The sequence below is a fragment of the Condylura cristata genome, unplaced genomic scaffold (genome assembly GCF_000260355.1).
Source record: "Condylura cristata isolate star-nosed mole 26May11 unplaced genomic scaffold, ConCri1.0 scaffold00013, whole genome shotgun sequence".
Taxonomy (NCBI): Eukaryota; Metazoa; Chordata; class Mammalia; order Eulipotyphla; family Talpidae; genus Condylura; species Condylura cristata.
In genome coordinates, this window is record NW_004567114.1 from 22,654,275 (window position 1) to 22,674,416 (window position 20,142).

Below are 20,142 nucleotides of genomic sequence, written 5' to 3' on the forward strand. Positions count from 1 at the left end.
AGGTATGTGCTATACTTGGGAGTGGGGGGAAGAGGATGGGGTGCTGAGAATGAACAGGTGGACCAGGGAGCTTACAATTGACTGGGCAACCAGACAATGAGAAACAGTGTGATAGCATGAGGATGTGGCCTCTTAGGGCCTTGGGTTCTTCATTTGATTATAGGGACAATATAACTTCCTTACAGGGTGGGTACATAGAAACAGCAAATAGTTACCATAGGAGTATATGGCAAGAATATAATAGATCTCTCCTGGATAGAGGTAACTCCCTGCTTACTGAGCTCCCAAGTTCATCTACCATTTATATCATCTACCATTTATATCTAGGCTAACCCTCCCCTACTCTATCTCCCTTTTCTTTCAACTTCCAACTATCAAAAACACCAGTGAGGTATTAATAAGTCTTGACAAATCTGGAAGAATAGAAAAGGCAAGAGGTAAGTCACCCCTTGATCCAGCCCTTCCTGAAACCCTGCCCCAGGAAGGAATGGTTGAATCATTGTCTTATATTGTTGTCGTTCCATTATATTGTTCCAGAGTGAGAATTTCAGGCAAAAAAAACTTTTTGCCCTTCTTCCATTTCCTTTTCAACAGCTCCACCTTTCAGTGCAGGCTGCCTTTCTTCATAATGTAAGACAAGGTGTTTATTAGATGACAACAGTATGAGAAAGGCTAAGGAAGATAAAAGCCCTCTTCCCTATGCACTGTGGTCCCTAGACACCAAACACTTGTCTTCTGCACTCCCAGGAGAAACATAAAGTGTGGGTTGTGGTTTCACTGCTCACCATAGTCAGTATTTTCAGGCTCCCAGCAGTTTGAAGGCCAAAAGTATGGGGCCTGCAAAAAAGCACAGTTGTCAGGACTCATGTGGGCCAGCAATTACCTTCCCCTGTACCCGGAGAGGACCCCTTCTTATGACAAGCTCTGTTTCCTCTCCTTTTTGATGGTACCACATTCCATTTATTTCCAGTTCTTTAACATAGCTGAGTCAACATTTTAATTAAATACTAGGAAGTGAAATCCATGCAAGCAAAATAAACACAACAATAAAATGTTTATACAAAAAAATAAAAAGTGTTGCTACCCATGACTGTGGAAGGCTTACTATGTTAGGCTGGTACAATTTATGTAAGTGCAACCTCTTTTTATCCCTTTGTTATGGATTGAATAGTGCTCCCTGCCCTCCAATTCATATATTGAAGTGCTAACTCTCCAGACTATTGTATTGGGAGTTAGAAAGTAAGATGGTTAAATGAGGTCACAGGATGGGGCCTTAACCTGAAAGGATTAGTGTCATTGTAAGAGGAAATGTCAGAGCTTGCTCTGTGTCTCTGATGCTCACTCACACAATATCTCTTCTCCTTCCCCCCTTTCTCCCTCCCTCTGCTCCCCACCCCTTTTCTCTATTTGCCCATAGAGATCATAAGCAAGAGGTGGCCATGTGCAAACCAGGATAAGAACGCTTACCATAAACTGAACTCTGCTGGAACCTTGACATTGGACTTCCAGCCTCCAGAATCATGAAGAATAAACTTTTGTTGTTTGAGTCCACAGAAGATTATGGGCCTCTCTGGCCCCATCTGAAGAACTCCATGCCCAAACCCTTTGGTTTTGACCCTGACACAATCTTTAGTATCTGCCCCTGTGCCCTCTAGATAGGATCTGAGAAAAGGAGTGGAAAGTGGGTGGGAAAGGTCAGTGGGTAGTGAATAGAAACTTCACACAGGAAGGCAGCATGATTTAGTAGAAAGATCAAGGATTTCATTAGCTGGATCACTTATGTTCAAGTCAAAGCTGCCTGCTAGATTTACAAAGTGGCCCATTAGTAATCCAGCACCTCAGTTTTCTCTTTGGTAAAATGGGTGACATTTATTCTCCAAAAGTTTCATCTTTAGAATGAATGAGGAAGTATGTACAAAGAGCCCAACAAAAAGCAGGTTCCCGAGGAGAGCCTTGTGCTATTATTTGGTGGCACATCTAATGGCCTAGACCGAAGTCTGTGTGGATATCCCAGTACTGGTGAGAGGTAAGGTTGTTTCCTGAAGTGCCTTAGCTTTTTTTTTCTTTTATGTCGCTCTAGCCTGAGATCAGCTGGCAATGAGAACAAAATGTTCTTCAGGAGGACGAGCCTGACAGGCCTACCTGGAAACGATAAAAGGTGCCATCATCCTTCACGCTGAGAACATGGTCTGAGATCGGGAAGATGTAGCCCTGGGCAGCTATCAGGCTTCCCACATGTATTGCTTCAACTGCAGGGATGGGGCATAAGAGAGACATCACTAGTAGTTCAGAACACAGAACTACTTAGCTGAAATGTAAGCATGGAGAGTATAAAGGCAACAGAAGTCAACTGCCATCACCCCCAGTCAACTGCCATCACACCCAATTAACTGCCATCACCCCCAGTCATCTGCCATCACCCCAGTCAACTGCCATCACTCCCAGTCATCTGCCATCACCCCCAGTCGACAGCAGCTAGGATGTGGTTGCATTGGGCTGGAGGAAGAGGCCCATGGTTGGGAGAGGTAACCATGTGCTTGGGCTTTTCTAGAATGTAGCTCTGAGAGTCTGACATTGCTTAAACCCCTTGTCAAGTCTTTCAGAAGAAAGTCCAGCTTCACGGCCAAGAGCATATTTCAGCAAACGTCAACCTGTACTTCACTGAGGTACTGCAGTTACCTGTACCTGTAAGGTAAGTGTTTGGTAAGCACCAACAGCCTTGATTCATGTTTTTGTTTCATCATTTTTATCCTTGCAGTCATGAGCATGTAGCCTCACACTGCATTTCCTATAAGACAGTTCGCCACCGATGACAATAGCGGTCCACTTCTTCTCTGGATGTAAGGAAAGACCTTGCTTTTTTTTTTTGAAAATGGTGAGAAGGGCATTGCAACAGGCTGTGGCATAAGAAACCAACCTGATAGAAATATTTATATTCTTGTCGCAATCATACTATTGCTTTGTAATGTTAGCATCAGTCATGAACAGAGTCACATAAATAGTTGAGCATTTATATTTATTTTGAGCAGAGCTAAGAAAAAAAAATGGTTCCATTATGGGTGATAATACTTCACACATATAAAAGTACTTTGATGGACAAAAACTAAATTTTGGACACGGAAGCTATTGATATGAGTGGAGTCTTAGGCTGACGAGTCTCTAGGAGAGACTATTAATTTTGTTACTTTTATATTTTGAACTCATGAATTTCAAATTCAAATTCAAATAACTGAAATTTTAAAGTGATTTGCTTTGGTTTTGTTTGCAAATGTTTCCAGAGGTTGCAAATCATGCAAGTATTTTGTTCATCAAAAATCATCCATCCCCTCAGAAAGCATGGATGCTGGTAATTGGTGGGACTGGAATAATGGAGAATGCTTCATTCCCATCCTGATGGCCAGTTTGCTCTTTAGAGTCTGTTCAGGAATCATGGAACCAGCAAAGGGGAAGTTTTCTCACCCATAGCTGCTCCTTCCTCAGGGAAGGAGGAACCAAGTCCATCCAGTGCAACAGTGACCTGGATACCACACAATTTGGAGCTAGAACTCTCGCTTCATCCTTAGAGCTTTTGACTGAAAATCAGGCAGATTTTGGCCATGCCTGGATTCCCATTTTTGGATGACCACATTTCTGCCCTTCTGGTCCAAGCTTGTGAATTGCTTTTAACTTCTGCTGCTCAACTACTTCTCAGAAGCCCAAGTAGATCTCAGTACCTCAGGGTCCTCTCAAGGGCATCAAAATATAACAAAGGTTTTCATTCAGGACCTTCCACAGAGGATTACAAGCCAGGGCCAGAGGATTCCTGAACTTAGTTACTTCTCACTAGCTGGTTCATGGTTCTCAAAATACTACTACTACTATCACCACCACTGAGGAAAAAATATATATGTCCTAAACACAATGGCTATTTTAGAAGAGCAAAGAAACCATAACACTTGGAAAGAAAACCATGAGGAAAATTTTTCCATAGTTTAGCTCCAAAAGGAATGTTGAATTTAAATGCTTGTATAAAACTCTTAAGAGACTTACACTGTCCAGAGTTTACTCGTGGACAATCAGAAGTTCCAGAGGCATAGAGAACCACTGAGGGTAATGGATGTGGATTCTTTCCTCATGAGGATAAGCACGTATAGCTTCACCCTTGGATTAAGAACTTGACTGGAATCAGGAATGTCTACCAGCTTTTAACCAAGGTGTGAATGGGCTAGTGTTTCTTCCACAGGGCTCATGCCTGCTTTCCTGGCACTCAACTCTCTGGCAGCTATATTTAATTGAACTTTATGCAAATTGTACTGTCTCATAGTCCACAGTCTTTAGGAGCCATAGATTAAAATACAGAAGCACCTGGATTGACATACTGACCCCAGCAGGAAACAGCTGGAGGTCAGACAGTCAGAATGGATATCTGAAAGAATCTTCAATAAGCATAGCATTTGGAGGTCATTTAATTTGGGGCAAGTAGATTCAAGAACATCAGGTTATTTTAGTGGATATCTATAAATATGACTTTTAAGCATCAAAATATTTAAGACAGGAGAAATTACTATTATCTAATAATTTCAGAAAAGTGTTAACTAACAACACAGAAATACTGGGCTTTATCTAGATTTGATTTTTCTTTTTCTTTTTTTTTTTTTCTGGAAAAACCTCTCCTCCACTTTCTAATTATGTTGTGGAAACAATTTTTCTAGTAGTTTCTGGTGGGAGGACAGATTTGGAAACTGCTTTACTGGCCAGGGTTTTGTTGTTGTTTTTCTGCTAAGGTTTTCCTAATTGAAATGAACAATTAAAGTTGGAAAAAAAAATTCATTCCTGCACTTCTTGCAGAAGCAGAAAACAGAAGGAGTCTTAGCAAATAATTAAACATCTTAATTGTGGATCAGCAATCTAATTTTAAGAGCTGGCTCTGGAAGACTGTTCTATGGCAGCACTACAACTTATCTTTAATTGCTATGGTGAAGGAGATTCATCTCATTTCACATGTTATTGTATTGAGCTCCTTGCCATTCTAAATAGTTGTTCATTTCCTCAAAGGGTGACTTAAAGATAGATATTCAGTGCAGAAAATAAATTAATTTTATTTGTAATGGAGTTATCCCACACCTTGGAATTCGCATTTATAAGTCACTTCTCAGGTGAGTAGGAGAAATTAGTTTGGGGAATTGGGTATGGGGCAATGTTAAGGTCAAGAGTCAAGTACCTGGGTCCTCAATGGAAAGATTCTTCATGAGCCACTGCACAATGTCAGTACCTGTAACGATAGAGCAATATCCACTGAAGACTCAGGGGTGTTTACCTCTGTAAAAGAAGCATGCTTATCTGAAAGATTCCCCGCTCATAAGCACACATACAGAGAAGTGAGAATATTGACGATTTTCCGTTCTAACCACCTCCCCATCCACTGTTTTACTCTCATCGTCACTATCTCATACTTTCCTCCCAGATCCACTGCTGGTGACGCACAATGACCCACTGTCCACAATGCTAGGGAGCGCCTGCAAAGGAGTTCCTGTCAGTACAGATTTGATGAGTTTCTTACACAGGCTAGGTGAAGCTTTACCACACTGGCCCCCAGGCCACTTCCTGAGAGGGGCGTCTTTTCAGCTCCTCACCCTTATTGACAAGGGATGAGCAACACAGGTGAGCTAACGGGGTCTGAAAAATAGCCCTAATTTCTTTTGGCAAGGACCTACCCTAAAAGAAAGTGCCCCTGTGCTGTGGGAGAAACTTCTATGTGTTCGCAAGACCATTTTCATCTGACTTGTGGGTCACAGCAAGATGATCTTTCCAGATTTTTCTGCAGTCGAGTATAGACTGAATTCTGACAATGGATTGTGGGTAGAAATGGCACTACTTCCAGAACCATATCATAAAAACTCCCATGTGATACTTTCCCCCCAACACCCTTTCAGTCCCATCTGCTGGCTGAATGGTGAGGGTACCAGGGGTCTGGGGAGGGCAGAATCACAACCTGGAAGGAGACTGGGCAGTGACCATGAAGAGGAACAGCCATTTTGGGCTCTGACCTGACTGAAAAATAAAGTTTGCAATGCTAAAGCCCAGACATTTGGGGCCTGTTTTGGCAGCCAGTATTATCTTCTTCTTCTTTTAAAGATTTATTGATTTATGCATAAATAACTGGGTACAAGCCAGAGGTGTGGGGTGGGGTGTGTGTAAGAGGATTCACCAGAGACAGAGTGGGGAGTAGAACAGGCAGATGGACAAAGTACACTGCTGAGGGGAGCAGCGGGCGGGTCAGGAGAGGTCTGCCACGCTATGTGGGTCAGCTCCCTGGTCCGGGATGGAACTCATGCTGCAGTGGCTGCAGAGAGCTTCATAGTGCTGTGCTTTCACCCATTGCACTACTAGGGAGGGCCTTAGTATTATCTTCTTTAAAAGAAATATTATTCTTGGCCCTCCCTGGTGGCGCAGCGGGTTAAAGCACAGCTGAGAATCTAAAGCCGCTTCCGCATGAGTTCAATTCCCGCCTGCCCCGGAGGAGACCACATGGCGTGGCAGACCTCTCCTGACCCACCCGCTGCTCCCCTCAGCAGTGTACTTCATCAATCTGCCTGTTCTGCTCCCCACTCTGTCTCTGGTGAATCCTCTCACCACCCCGGCACCTCTGGCCTGTACCCTAGTACCCTAGTTCTGAATTTCTGTACGCACAAATAAATAAATCTTAAAAAAAAAAAAAAGAAAAGAAATATTATTCTTTCTACTTGAGGCAATATTGGTTTACAACAATGAATAGATTTCAGGTGGACACCTCACACCTCAGCAGCTGTATATGCCATACTATGCCCACCCAAAGCTTTCGTTTCTATTTACCAACAAATCAGCTCCCCTCCACCCTATGTAATTCTGTCAGAACCTAAGAGTTTCTGGGTTTGTTTTTATTTTCATTTTTTTAAAAGGATTTATGTATTTAAGCATATAAGAACTGGGGTACAGGCCAGAGGTGTGGGGGGTGAGAGGATTCACCAGAGACAGAGTGGGGAGCAAAACAGACAGTGAAATTCACTGCTGAGGGGATGTGGGTCAGGAGAGGTCTGCCATGACATGTAGGTCACCTCCCTGGCTGGGGATCGAACTCATGCTGCAGTAGCTGCAGAGAGTTTCACAGTGCTGTGTTCAATTTGTTGCCCCACCAAGGAGGACGCCTATTTTTCATTTGTTTATTTGCTTCATTTCTTTACATTTCACATCAGCGAAATCATATGGTGACTGGGTTTTTGTTTTTCTCCTTCTGACTTACTTTGCTTCTCATAATTCCCTTAAGGTCCACCCATGTTGTCACAGTGGCACGATTCCATCTTCTTTTAAATAACTGAATAGTATTCTACAGAGTATATATATGCCATATTTTCTTTATCCACTTATTTGTTGATGGACAATTAGCATTATCTTAACAAATTTAAAATCCCAAGAAGGATTTTGGGGAAGGGAAGAAGAGTCTTACTTACTCCAACCGTACTAAGGCACACATCCCTGGGGCAAGAGGTGCTTGGTCTCCATTTAGAAACCCCCAGGACTTGGGGGTTCACAAGCTCCTGTGCCAACTTGTTCCAGATAGATTGTCTTTGGTCTCTCTGAAGAGAAATTTTCCTCTCTCTGACTTCCTTTTTTGGGTTTTATCTTTTCCCTCTGATTATAGAAAAAGGAACCCACATAGTCTGGCTCTTTGTGCTGATTCTTCACCTATGTGGGCAGTCCATCCAACACACTGTCAACTTTCTCCAGAATTTTCTTCCCTTCCAGTGAAACATGACTAAGTTTCTCAGAAATTTCCTTGCAAGACACAACCCTAGGTCTCACCATCTGGGTCACACTTCTTTGAGTTTGTTTTGCTTGTTTGATTCCCTTTGGAAATGTGGCACCTAGAACCTATGATCTTTGGGTAGCACATTTTCACAAGGAATGGAGGAGTCTCAATTTCTGGAAGGTTCTGAATGTCTCACCTAGACACATTTGTCATTCAATGATCTCACTTTAAATACCTCTGTCATACGACCCCGCAATCTGACTTCAAGGTATCTGCCCCTAAAATACAAAAACACTCATTCAAAAGGAAACCTGCACCCCCATGTTTATAGCAGCGCTATGTACAATAGCCAAGCTATAGAAACAACCTAAATGCCCCCAAACAGATGAGTAGATCAAGAAGATGTGGTATAGATCCACAATGGAATACTAATCGGCGATCAAAAAAATAAACTCATGCCATTTGTAGCAGCATGGATGGAGCTGGAAGGGATTATTCTAAGCGAAATAAGCCAGGATGAGAAAGATAAATACCGAATAGTGCCACTTCTATGTGGGATACAGAGAAAACAAAGGGTCAGGGGAAGTCAAACTTCAAAACCAACCCTTGAAAGCTGGGCCTATGCTCACAGCTTTCAGAGAGGGAGAGGCAGGGTGAGTGGGAGGCAGGGCTGGGGTGGGAGAGCACAGTGGGTTTTGGTGCAGGAATGTGGGTGCTTCAGTGTTGGGAGAGTTGCAGTGAGGCACCAGGATGGGACTCCTGTACTGTCAACCTCTGGCCAGGATGTGGAATAATGGTACTTCCATAACAATACATTGAAGCAACCGATCCCACTTTACACCCCCCGGACCTTCAAAGGTGACTTTGCCACCTCAGCATGGAATGTTCAGTGGAAAAGAGCCTGAAAGGGGCAACATTTCTATGTGTGAGCCATGGGTCTGAGCTCACAGCTCTTCTGGGACAGATTCCCAGCTTTCAGACTGGATGGGCAGCTGGGGGCTTAATGAATATGGCCCTTTTTCCAGGAAGAAAGTTTCCCAGAAACCTGCCTAGTGGCAGAGTGACAGACTCAGGCCTCAGAGCCGGTCATTTGGCTCCTCTCAGGCGCCTGGAAGTGAATGCAGCCACGCAGAAGGCCTGCCCGGGCCGCCCCACCCACCCTTCCTGGACCCCCCAAAAGCTCTGCTGACCGGCCCTGCAAGCTCCACTCATTGCAAGCTCAAAAGCACAGCTTCTGAGCTCACCCTGCTCCTGCTCCCGGTTGGCTGGCGTCAGTGAGCTAAACTTTGGATCCAAAACACGCCTATTCACTCCCCTGCTTTGAGAGGACCGGGAGTGAGTCTGTGTGTGTGCGTGTGCGTCCATTTCCTCCAAATTATACAAGTTCAACATTTGTCCTAGGAAATAAAGAACAAAGCAGAAATCAAATAAGAACTGTAATCCCAAGTTGGGGGTGGGGGAGAGAATCTAACCTGCTTTTTCCTCAAAAGAAAAATAGTTCTTTTTTGTGGGTTGCCTAGAAACTGAGAGGCTTCCAGCATCAGCAACAGCTCTCCCCCGGGCAGGCGGATTATCTTTCTGCTGAGCCTGCTGAACCATTATTTATCACCTGCCAAGATTGATTACTCACCCTGGGACAATGACAGCCCTTCCTTTCCCCTGTTAATTACTGTCATCATTAATATCCATGTCACTAATTAGTATTCATTCACATTGAAACTCCTTCCTTGCTATCATATCCGCTCCCCCTGCAGCCCACCCCAGCCTCCCCACCATTGTCTGCTTACCTACCGCCCTTTGGCTTTATGCACTCAGTGTCCAGCCTAATTGTTCTCCCCCAGTCTACCAGGCCTCAGTATGCATTCACAGAGCTAAAGGATCACATTTTAAGCACTTGTGTGTGTGTGTGTGTGTGTGTGTGTGCAAATAAGAGAAAGCCACAAAGGCCCCTCGCCTTCCCCCCCAGCACTATGGAGCCACATCTGGGTTGCTGGTCCCTGGCGCAGCCTCCATGATGCTCACTGCTCAGAAAGGGGCTGGCGGACTGGCCTCAGGCCTAGCGAGGGCTGACCTGCGCCCTTGCTGCCCCTGGCCATTGCCCAGCAGCTGCCCCGCCCCTCACAGGCTGAGGGCTCTGCTTCAGTAAATACCACCTGCCACCTGCCTGAGGGGCAGGCTGACACTCCCCTCTCTCCCTTTAGGCTTCCTCGGAGGGAGCCAGGTGAGTGGCAGGAGGGGAGCACTGCATGCTCAGCTCAGGAAGTAGGCAGGGGAGGCTGTCATAATATTACGTCCTTTAAAAGACCGATAATTATTACGCTATAGCATCAGGCAAGATAATAGAAATAACCATCTGGAGAAAGCATTTTAAATCTTTTTTCTTTTTTCCTTTCCTGTCGACCCTCTTTCTGCTCTCCGACTAACTTCCATTCTTTCCTTTCTACTCTAAAAATATTTGCAGTAGAATATGTTCCTGTTCTATCTACAATAAGTTGGTATTTTTTGTGACCACTATTGGATTTTGCTTCTCCCTTCAGGTATCCTGCCAATTTAGGACTTGAAGCCAAAATAAAAACTGTAGGAATGAGTGCACACAGGCATCCTTTATCCAAGAGGTCCTAGAACACTTGGCTGAAAGTTTTCCTTTTGAGGCCAACTCATCAGTGTATTTCTAGTAATGCCCACAGCATGCACAGGGACACCTGAGATGCCTCTCCAAGCTCAGGCGGTTGCGTGCACCACAGTGTAGGTCTCCTGCATGAGGCATGCGCCCTGTGCTGTAAGCACGCATACCACTAAGACACACACATAGTAAGTCCACACTAACGCTGCGGACAGGGTCCTGGAGAAGGGTCACCTTAAGAGATAGCAGCTATAAGCAGAAGCAGGTCTTGAATAATGTTTTGTCTATGCTGGCCAGGACTGTTTCTTTCTTATCAGTGTTATAGCAAAATGAAATTGAGCAAAGTGATGTTGAAGAGCTGATGCCATTATATTTCTCGGAAGAACCTATAGACACCACCCAAAACTACTCCAAGAGGAGATAAAATACAAATATTATGGCTCATCCAGTAAATATCTGTTGAACATCCATTGTATTAAATGAAAGCATATTAAAAACAATGCATAGCACAAAAGACACCTTTGCAATGGAAAAAATTTTTATATTCAAATTCTAATCATTATCTATGTATAGATATGCACAGATAGTGGGCAAGAAAAGTCCTGGATGTATATTATTTATTTATTTAAAAGCAGTTAACCTCACTTTTTTTGTTAGTGAAGAACTTTATTATTTTTTTTAAAGATTTATTTATTTATCTATGCATACAAGAACTGGTGTACAGGCCAGAAGTATAGGGGTGAGAGGATTCACCAGAGACAGAGTAGGGGCAGAACAGGCAAACCTACTGGCTGTAGAGGAGAGCAGCAAGTAAGACAGGAGAGGTCTGCTGTGCCATGTCGGTCAGCTCCCTGGCCGGGGATTGAACTCATGCTGCAGTGGCTGCAGATAGCTTCATAGTGCTACACTTTAACCCACTGCACCAGGGAGGTCCCTGAAAGTATATTTAAACCATTAACTTTAGGGCTTCCTGGGTGGCCTATGAGTTAAGTCTCAGTGCTAACACCACTATGCCTGAGTTCAATCCCTGGCCAGGGAGCACTGTATTTCAGAAAAGCTGCCTGTTTTGTCCCTCATGTTGTCTCTGGTGAATCCTCTCACTCCTGTATCTCTGGCCTAAACCCCAGTTCTTCTATACAAAAAGAAAAACAAAATAAAACTAAACTAAACTTCTAACTTTAAATTATCTTGGGGAGAGAAATGGTGTCCATTATGGGAAATTTCTGTTCTTTATATTTCCTATAATTCGAAGCTCACTAATTCTTTATGTCACTATATTAAAAATTAATATATTTCTTTTGCACCGAAATGAACTTTTTTTTTTTTTTTAAAGAGCAGAGAGGGAAGAATTGGCCTCCTGAGACTTGAGACTTGCATGGCCTCCTGCTGCCCCAGGTGCTGGGCCTGCTCTGCTCTCCAGGAAGGGGCAGGGAGGAATGGACACAGCATCCTTAGGAGTAGGAGTGATCAGTCATGGGTCTCCAACTGGTTACTCCCTCTAGTCACCTGCCTGGCCTCAGACCCTCAGGTGGCCTTTGGGGGTGCCAATGACTGCTCACACATCCTCCTGGACTGGGGCCGGAAGTTGAGTCTTACCCTGAGCTTAATTACTCAGGTAGAGTGAGACACAGTGACTTCTTCCTGGTGACTTCCCAGCCGACATCACCTGTAGGTCAATACAAACTGGATCTGCGTACGATGGTAAGGATTTCTAATATTTCGGGGACTTCTGTTTCTGGTTTAGGGGGAATCCTTATTATAGAAGGATTTTATCCTGGATTTTACCCTCAGGCATCAAACACCCCCAAAGATTTATCATCTGATGGGTGCCTGGAATCCCCTCCCAAGTAAGGCAAAGCTTGTGTAGACCCAATCATGAAACACTGTCCCACTGTATCATTCTGAGTCCAAATAAGATCATGCAAACTTAAGACTGTTTCAGTCACCTGCAAATTTTAAATGGCCTGAAACATGGCTGGAGTAATTGATAATTTAATTATCAATACTGGTCGCTGGGGAGAGACTCTTCCTTTTGAGTAAACTGTCCTTGGAATTCCACAGGAGATAACAATGGTTTCACCATGAGTGACCTCACAGTATTCGTAGGCTGAAGTTATGACTTGGTCTGCCACTGTATTATCATATACCTGCCTCCATCTCTGTGGCACCCATGGGTGGAGAGGGTGACTGCTGCCACCCCCTCACAGTGTTGGGGACATATATAGGCCAATGCCCACGAGAGGGGCACCTGACATTCTCAGGTGCCCATCATGTACCAGGACAGAGCTGGGCACTGCACTGTTATCACACATCATCTTGACACTTCATGCGTAAAATGTGACAACCATTACACCTATTTTAAAGACCAGGCCAAGACCACATGCACCTAAAGGAGCCAAGGGTGGATTCCAGGGGATCTCAAGCCAAATGTTATTTCTACTACAACAGTCTGCCTCTCTTATTGTGGGACAACTTTCCAGGTAGTCTATAGAAGAATAATAGGAAAAGCGATACTCTGAACTCAATTATGTTTTCTAGAGCTGACATTCATTTACTATTATTATGGTAATAATAATTACTACCATCATTAGCTAGTTGAGCTAACAGTGTATCGACCACTTTTATCGTCCTGGCTTTGGAATAGTGCTATTGACTAAAATCATGTAAAATGATATAAACAGATTATGATTATTTCCATCTTGCAGACAAATTGAGGGACACTCTGAGCATTTTAGTGGCCTCTTTGGGTAATACTGTTTAGTTAATGGGTTTGAATTTTTCCCAAGGACAAATTTCCATGGCAAATCAAACAGATACACACTTGCTTCCCAAGTGCGTGAAGCAATAAAGCTCTGTTTGTAGTGTTGGACTTGAGTTCAGCTCCTGCTATGTGACTTGCACTTTGTGTGACCTGGGCAGGTCTGTTTACCTCACCCATCTCCATTTCCTCATAGGTCAATGGGGGAAGGGGAATACCCCCATTTACAGGATAAAGTAAGACCATTTAGATAACACTCTGTCCACAAAGGTTAGTCCATGGTTTTATCGAAACAACTTGTTTATTATCAGGTCACCTAGATGCTCTGTGCCTTCATCCTCAGATGAGAATAAGGACAATGTTAATAAGACCTGTTGCATAGGTTCTGAGGGCTTAAGAGCTGTGTGTGCAATGCTGGCACAGAGCCTGGCATGGAAGTGTTAGCTCACAGCAGCTACTAATGGAGCCCATGATTTAGGGACCTTGTATTGGATTCAGGTGTCTAACCATTATCTGCTTTGTTGGGAGAAACAGGAGTAATGGGGAATTCTTGTGTTATTTGCCTGATATTTCATTTTAGGACTCAAGAGTATCCCAAAATGTTTTCTGATACTTTTAGGTAGGGGTCTGCAGATTTTAGCTTGCTGGGTGGAAGGAGAAACGAGGGGGGCAGTTGTCTCCCTGAGACTGTGGACCCTGCAGATGACTTGATTAGACACTTGTCCCTAATTTGAGCTTTTCTGGCCTGTTTTTCCAGGTGTACATTTCCCCGGGAGTAAAGGCAGAAGGCAAAACAGGATCCCTCTCCCCATTGTCACTCATGAAAATGTAGTGGACCACATATGGTTCCGTTTCTGTGTGGTCCCCAACCATATGTATATTATATTCTCCCTCTCTTTTCTCCTCTACTGCCACATGGACTACCTTTCCATTCCCAGAAGGCACCATGCTCCATCCACCTCAGGACCTTTGTGCATGCTATTCCTTGGACCAACAGTGCCCTCTCCTTTCTCCACTCTCCTTTGACATTTGGCTGATTCCTGGAAAGACTTCATTGCTTTCTATACCAGATCCAGATCCTTTGACTTATACTGGTAGAGGATGGAACCCTTTTTTCTAAAGCACTACATTGGTTTGGAAATAGACATTCACGATGTGATTATTTCAGCAGTTACTGTCTGCTGCTATGTATTAGTTTCTGGGTCTTGCCATAAAAAAGTGCCACAAACTGAGCAGTTTAAACAACAGACATGTATTGTCTCACAGTTCTGAAGGCTTGAGATCAAGGTGTCGATAGGACTGGTTGATCTGAGGCCATAAGGGATCATCTGCTACATGCCTTTACATGTGGTTTGCTGGCAGCCTGGTATTCCTCGGCTGGGAGAAGCATCATCCCCACCGTTGCCTCCATTTTCACATGGCCGTCTCCTGCACGTGTGGCTCAGGCCCAACTTTCCATTTTAATAAGAACTCTACTCACTCACATTAGATGTGGGTCCACCCAACTACCTTATTGTAACATACTAGGTCTGCAACAACCTTCTTTCCAAATAAAGTCACATGTTCATGGTACTGGAGGTCACGATCTCAACATGACTTTTTGGAAAGACACCATTCAACCACAAGGCCTACTACACAACAACTCAGAGGACCCGCTAGCTGTTGTAGCTCCAGCACCATGGACCTGGCACAGAGCTGGGATGCAGAGGATGTTGGCTGACCAACAGTCATTTAAATATACATCACAGCACATGCAGCCAGACATGGGCACATATTCCTTGCATGGCAAGCGATTCTCTGGTCTGTGACCATCGGCACGCACTGCGCCACCACTGATTCTGACGAAAGGGTCGGAGTTTTCCATCCATGGCCATCGTTTTCTTCTGAAAGTTACACCTTTCCTTAACCAAAACAAATCTCAACCAGTGAATGTTTAAAAAGTGGGTGGCAGTCAATCAAAGCTGCCTCCTCCTGGTCTACTCCGGCCATTGTTTGAGGAGGGCAGGAGCCGGAGAGGTGGGGCCTCTCTATCACTCTCGTTTTTGGCCCAGAGGCGTGTCCTTGCCCTCCTGCAACCTCCAGCCTGCCCCTGCCCCTCCTCGGCTGGCATCTGCACCGCAGCGTTGAAGCTGGCTTAGCCTGGCTGATTCAGTGGGTGATCGTTCCCTCCGCCACAGAGAGGTTTCTGCATCCATCTGACTTGGTTTTGAACAGGTCGGAGGAGTAAATCCTGACACACCAGGTATGATTTGGACCCCAGTGAAACAGGAGCATTGTCACTGTTCCCCGTCTTAAACCAGGTCCTCAGAAGGCCATCTGCCTGAGGTCTTCTACCAGTCCAAGTCAGGGTGGCAACTTCCACAGGCACAGGGTAACTGTGCCCCTCAGTGATTCACGGCCAGCATAGCAGGAAAGACAATCAGCTGTCTGGAAAGCCCCGTGGGCCTTCACCCAGCTGCCCTAGCCTCCCCTGCTCGGATGCTGCACTTCCCCATTCTCTGAAATTTAAAGCTTCCCTGTGCATTATGAAAAATAATAGGGGGCAGGAGACCAGGCGAGGTTATTACCAACTCATAAATCAGCCAGGAGGCTCTGAGGGCTGCGGCGAGGTGTCTGAGATGGGCTCCCTGGTTTGTTATCTCACCCGAGTCCCCAAGATTGATTCACAACCTCATAACCCTCCTGCGTTCGAGTCCCAAGTCTTATATCTAATTGTCAGCTGCAGAGTACATGCTTTGCAAGAGGATGCAGGCCACAGCAGACGTAGGGGTGGAGGACAGATTAGTTTTGTCAATCAAAAGCATCCAGGGCGAGGTGGTGCATGTGTGGGATTTAGCTCAACAATCAGCTTATTAAAGGGACGGCTGAATATGGCCGCTGTGACTGGGTCTCAATACAGGGACTCTGGCTGGTGGTGGCTGCTGTGGGCATAGTCTCTGTTCCCTGAAGCTGGCTGCACTGAGGACTGCCTTCCACACCACCCGAGGGCAGAAATGAAAACCAACGAGCAGAGCTGTGGCTTTGGGGGTGAGGTGAGCTCATGCCAGGTGTCCAAAAGCACCCACTAGAGCCCGTTATATGTGTTTTGAACCCTTGTAGGGCTGGTGGGGGGTGGGGAGCATTCCGGGAAGGCATCAGGGCCTCACTGCCTTGCTGTGTGGCCCACAGTCACCTCATTTGAGCAAATTTGAATCTGAGACATGGTTCATGAACATCTGGTGTTTAAAGTAATCTTTAAACATCTGGTATTTACACTAGAGGGGAGAAGGGGGGCCCAGAGGTAGCCTCTGGATACCTGAGCTTGCAGGCAGCAGTCACACTGGAGCCTGACCTGGCTAACCGTGTCCCTGAGGTGGGGTCTAGTGCACTCCCAGCCTGAAGGCCATCGGCTGCTGAGGGCGCAGCCAGCCTCACCACGCGGCCCCACGCAGGCCAGGCGAGGTATAAGCAGCAGGGAACATGGGCAAGCCAGGTTTTAAACACTTGGGGACATATGAGTTCCTGAGCAATGATTTCTTAGAGTTGTACTAATTGCAGTCGAGAGTGTCTCCAGGCTTTGTCAGAAAATAGCTCCCGCGCAATGGCATGAACTTAGCTTTTGCAGTCAGCAAGACCTGGGCTCAAATCCGGGCTGTGCTCCTGTGGTCTTCCCTGGGTATGTTCTTCCACGTATGTATTGTATTGCAATGCGACACATTGTCTTCAGTCACTAAGAGCATGACAGCTAACACACATCACATCTCCGGCCAGGACACGGTCACCTGAGCACACCTAGTCGCAGCAGAGCAGGGAAACAGTCATGGACTCTGGGTATAAGTGGCTCAGACAAAAATGGGGCTTTATCACTAAAGAGGGAAGAAGCTGGATGCTGGGTTGGGGCGGCAGACTGCCCCATGCATGGGCCGCCACACAGGCTGAGGTCTTGGCATATCGACCACAGAAAAGTACCCTCTGAGTAGAACTGGTGACACTTTGAATCCATTTTGAGGGTTCAGAGCCAGGAAGGTAGCATCAATAGTTTTAAAAGTACCATGGTCACTGGTGCCAAAAGTCATTCAAGTTAGCCCTGTGCCAGGAGTTCCCCACAGGGCCCATTTGAGGCGGAAGTGAACACTCTGATCGGCCTGGGCCATGGGACTGCCTGCCTAGAGGTCAGCCTGCAGTCTACAGCAGGGCTTTGAATCTGAGGGAAACAACTTCCTCACTTATCATAAGCCTGGGTCTCCAACATTCCTTGGCTAGTAGCACCCCATCAATAAACAGCAGGCCTGGCCCAAGAGGTTACACCCCCTGCTGGTGAACGCACCTTCCTTCCTCGGTGGTCTGTTGCTGCAGTCTAATGTACAGTCAGGTCACGCGCAACCCTAGCGCAGAATGCACGCATCTTTGTCTTTGCTGAACACAAGGGTGGGGCACAACAGAGCACCGGATAGTACTTAGTGGGTCACACATCTCCACAGGCTTCGCTTTTGAATGAATAAAGGAGTAAACGAGCAAGTGAACACACTTAGGGAAGGAGTGGCGTTCCCCCAGTGTCGTCGAGTAGGAGAGCCGTGCCATGTCCTCAGGAGATGTGCACTCCCAGGAGCCAAGTCTGACAGACGCTGGCGGGCGGGAGAGGCTCACCGCCACAGTGCACCCAGGAGGTTCTTCGGTACACAGTGGGACGCCAGAAACTTGGACCAGGGCACCGAGGTCGGACCTGGCTGCCAGGCACTTTGCAAGAGGAAGTAGTGTTTCTGCTGACTCGACAAAGACAAGGAATTAATGAGAAAGGGAGATGGCCGCGCAGGGAGAACATCTTCGCAGCCAGAGAAATCCCAGGGACAATGTCAGCAGACACTGATACAGTGCTGGCTGGACAGATGCTGGCCTCTGCGGGCCACATTGCTTAATCCACCAAGGAAGCAGGTGTTGTCTCATGCCCATTTTACAGAAGAAGAAAGTGAGGCAGACTGAGGCTGGGCAACTTGCCTGAAGCCATGTGGTCTCTCAAGCTGGGACATGAATCCAAGCACCTTGGCTCCAGAAGCTACCATTTTGCAAAGGTTCAGAGAAGGACAGGGTATGGAGGTGGAGGTACGAGTGAGGAGGCAAGCCATGTCGGAGCTTGAGAGCTACAGATTATAAGCAGTGTGCATTCTCGAAGATGTACTCAAGATGGACTCTAGCCCAGAAGACTTTTATATAGTTAGGTTGTCTCCGGTCCTTGGAGCGGTCTATCCAACTAAGAAGTAGGGTGGTTCCCAAGCTGTCTGGGCGGAAGTTCTTTCTGGTTTCAACTATGATCTGTTCACAGTCACTTACCAGGGAGAGATCACCAAGGAAACAGGCAACAGTGGCTTAATGCTCATTTCCAGTATTAGGTCTGCAGCAATAGGCCACCGAGGAAGGAAGGCGTGTTGACCAGCTGTGGGTGTGGCATCCTGGACCAGAACTGCTGTTTGCTCAACTGTGCTACTGGGCAAGTCATTAATTTCTCTGAGTCTCAGGTATGGCCTGTGGAAGGGTGAAGTCACCTGCTCTGCTTAACTCAGAATGTCCAAGGGTTTTATATAGGTGAACGCAGAGGCTTATGGAAAGGACTGTTTTATATGGGTTAGATCACTTAATTCTGTTATTATTTAAGCAAAAACTATTTTTTTGGCTAATATAAAAGTAAGATAGTTCATTTTAATAAAAACTTAATAAAAACTAATAAAAACAGAAAGTGTAGCCAAAGTAAAAAGAAAATTAAAATCAGATATAATTCTCCCTGTCATGTTCCTTTCTTTTTGATGGTTAGCCTTTCCCCATCATATCCAGGTTCCTGTAGTTAAAGATGTTTTTCACTTTGTCTTATTTTCCAACGGTAAACAATTGGTGCTTTTCATACTCTCTAGGATTTTCTTAATAGACCTCTCTCCAAGTGAAACCTCTGGATCATTTTCAAGCCTTCAGAAGCTACACAGCGTGCCTTTCGAACCTGTGGGCCAGATTTCCTTTCCTTCAGAAGTGTTTGCTTCTGCAACCCCGTTCACCGTTAGCCCAAGGGAGAAAACAATCGTCTACTTCTGGGTTTCCCAGGAAAAAAGTCTTTTCCTCCAAGTTTTGAGACAGAATCTCAGTACCATAAATCCTAATAGTACTAGTCAATTTTGGCAGAACCCGCCTATCAGCTTAAAGGAGAAGTTTTTAAGGAGCGGACAGGGATCCTTGTTCCAGGCTAACCTGCCTTCTGGTCTTGAATTTTTCAATATTGGGGTACAATACACAAATTCACCACACGGGGGCGCTATTGCCTGTGAAAGCGGCAGCATTTTTTTTTACCAGCCTCCAATTAGGTTTAAAAAAAAAAAAAAAAAAGCCAGGATCCAGGCTTGTGATATTGATTTCTTATTTCTTTTAAATTAATAATCATTGGTATTCTGAACAACTGCTTAATGTCTTAGTTCTCAAAGTAGAGATCTGAAGTCTGTTTGATGTCATTTATAGCATTTTCCAGAGGCAAGTAATGAAGACCCAGGGAAACCTTCGGTTACAGCTGAAATTACTTGTGAAGGCTCTTTCATGAGTTTAAAAGTGTTCCTGGACCTTCAGGTTATACGGATTAAATTAACATGTTAATTGTGGCCATCCCAAAGATAAAAGGGGAGAAAAATGAGGAGCAGGAAAAAAAGATTTTAGATTTACTGAAGGATGGGGAGGGTGAAAGGTGGGAGCTGAGTTAGTTGCAGCCAGAAGGACCCATATGACACCAGGCCTCGTAAATTATGCAGCAGCGATGGCTGGTTATTAAAGAAGTACAATTAGGCCACCAGTTCCAGGCCTTCCTGGAGAATACATTAGGAAAAGGTAAGCTTTCTGGTGTTTGTGCCAGTGAGTAGTACAAAGAAAAGTTGGGGTACACAAGGCCCGAATGTGAGACTCCAGTGTGCCACTAAGTGTGACAAACAAGTCCCTCAGCCTGGCTGGGGTTCATCATCTGTAACTTGAGGCATTTGGTTAAGCTGCCCA

The 20,142-nt window shown here is 45.3% G+C and overlaps 1 protein-coding gene across 1 annotated transcript in view; it reads right to left on the reverse strand.

The window, feature by feature from the left end:
* The window catches only part of RGS6 (regulator of G-protein signaling 6), a 451,998-nt gene that overhangs the window by 84,280 nt on the left and 347,576 nt on the right, over positions 1-20,142 (reverse strand). The window contains exons 4-6 of the mRNA XM_012724395.1: positions 5,201-5,251; positions 2,143-2,249; positions 786-837 (exon numbers count right to left, since the gene is read on the reverse strand). Of these exons, the coding sequence (XP_012579849.1) occupies positions 786-837; positions 2,143-2,249; positions 5,201-5,251 (210 nt within the window). The remainder of the gene's footprint in view (positions 1-785; positions 838-2,142; positions 2,250-5,200; positions 5,252-20,142) is intronic.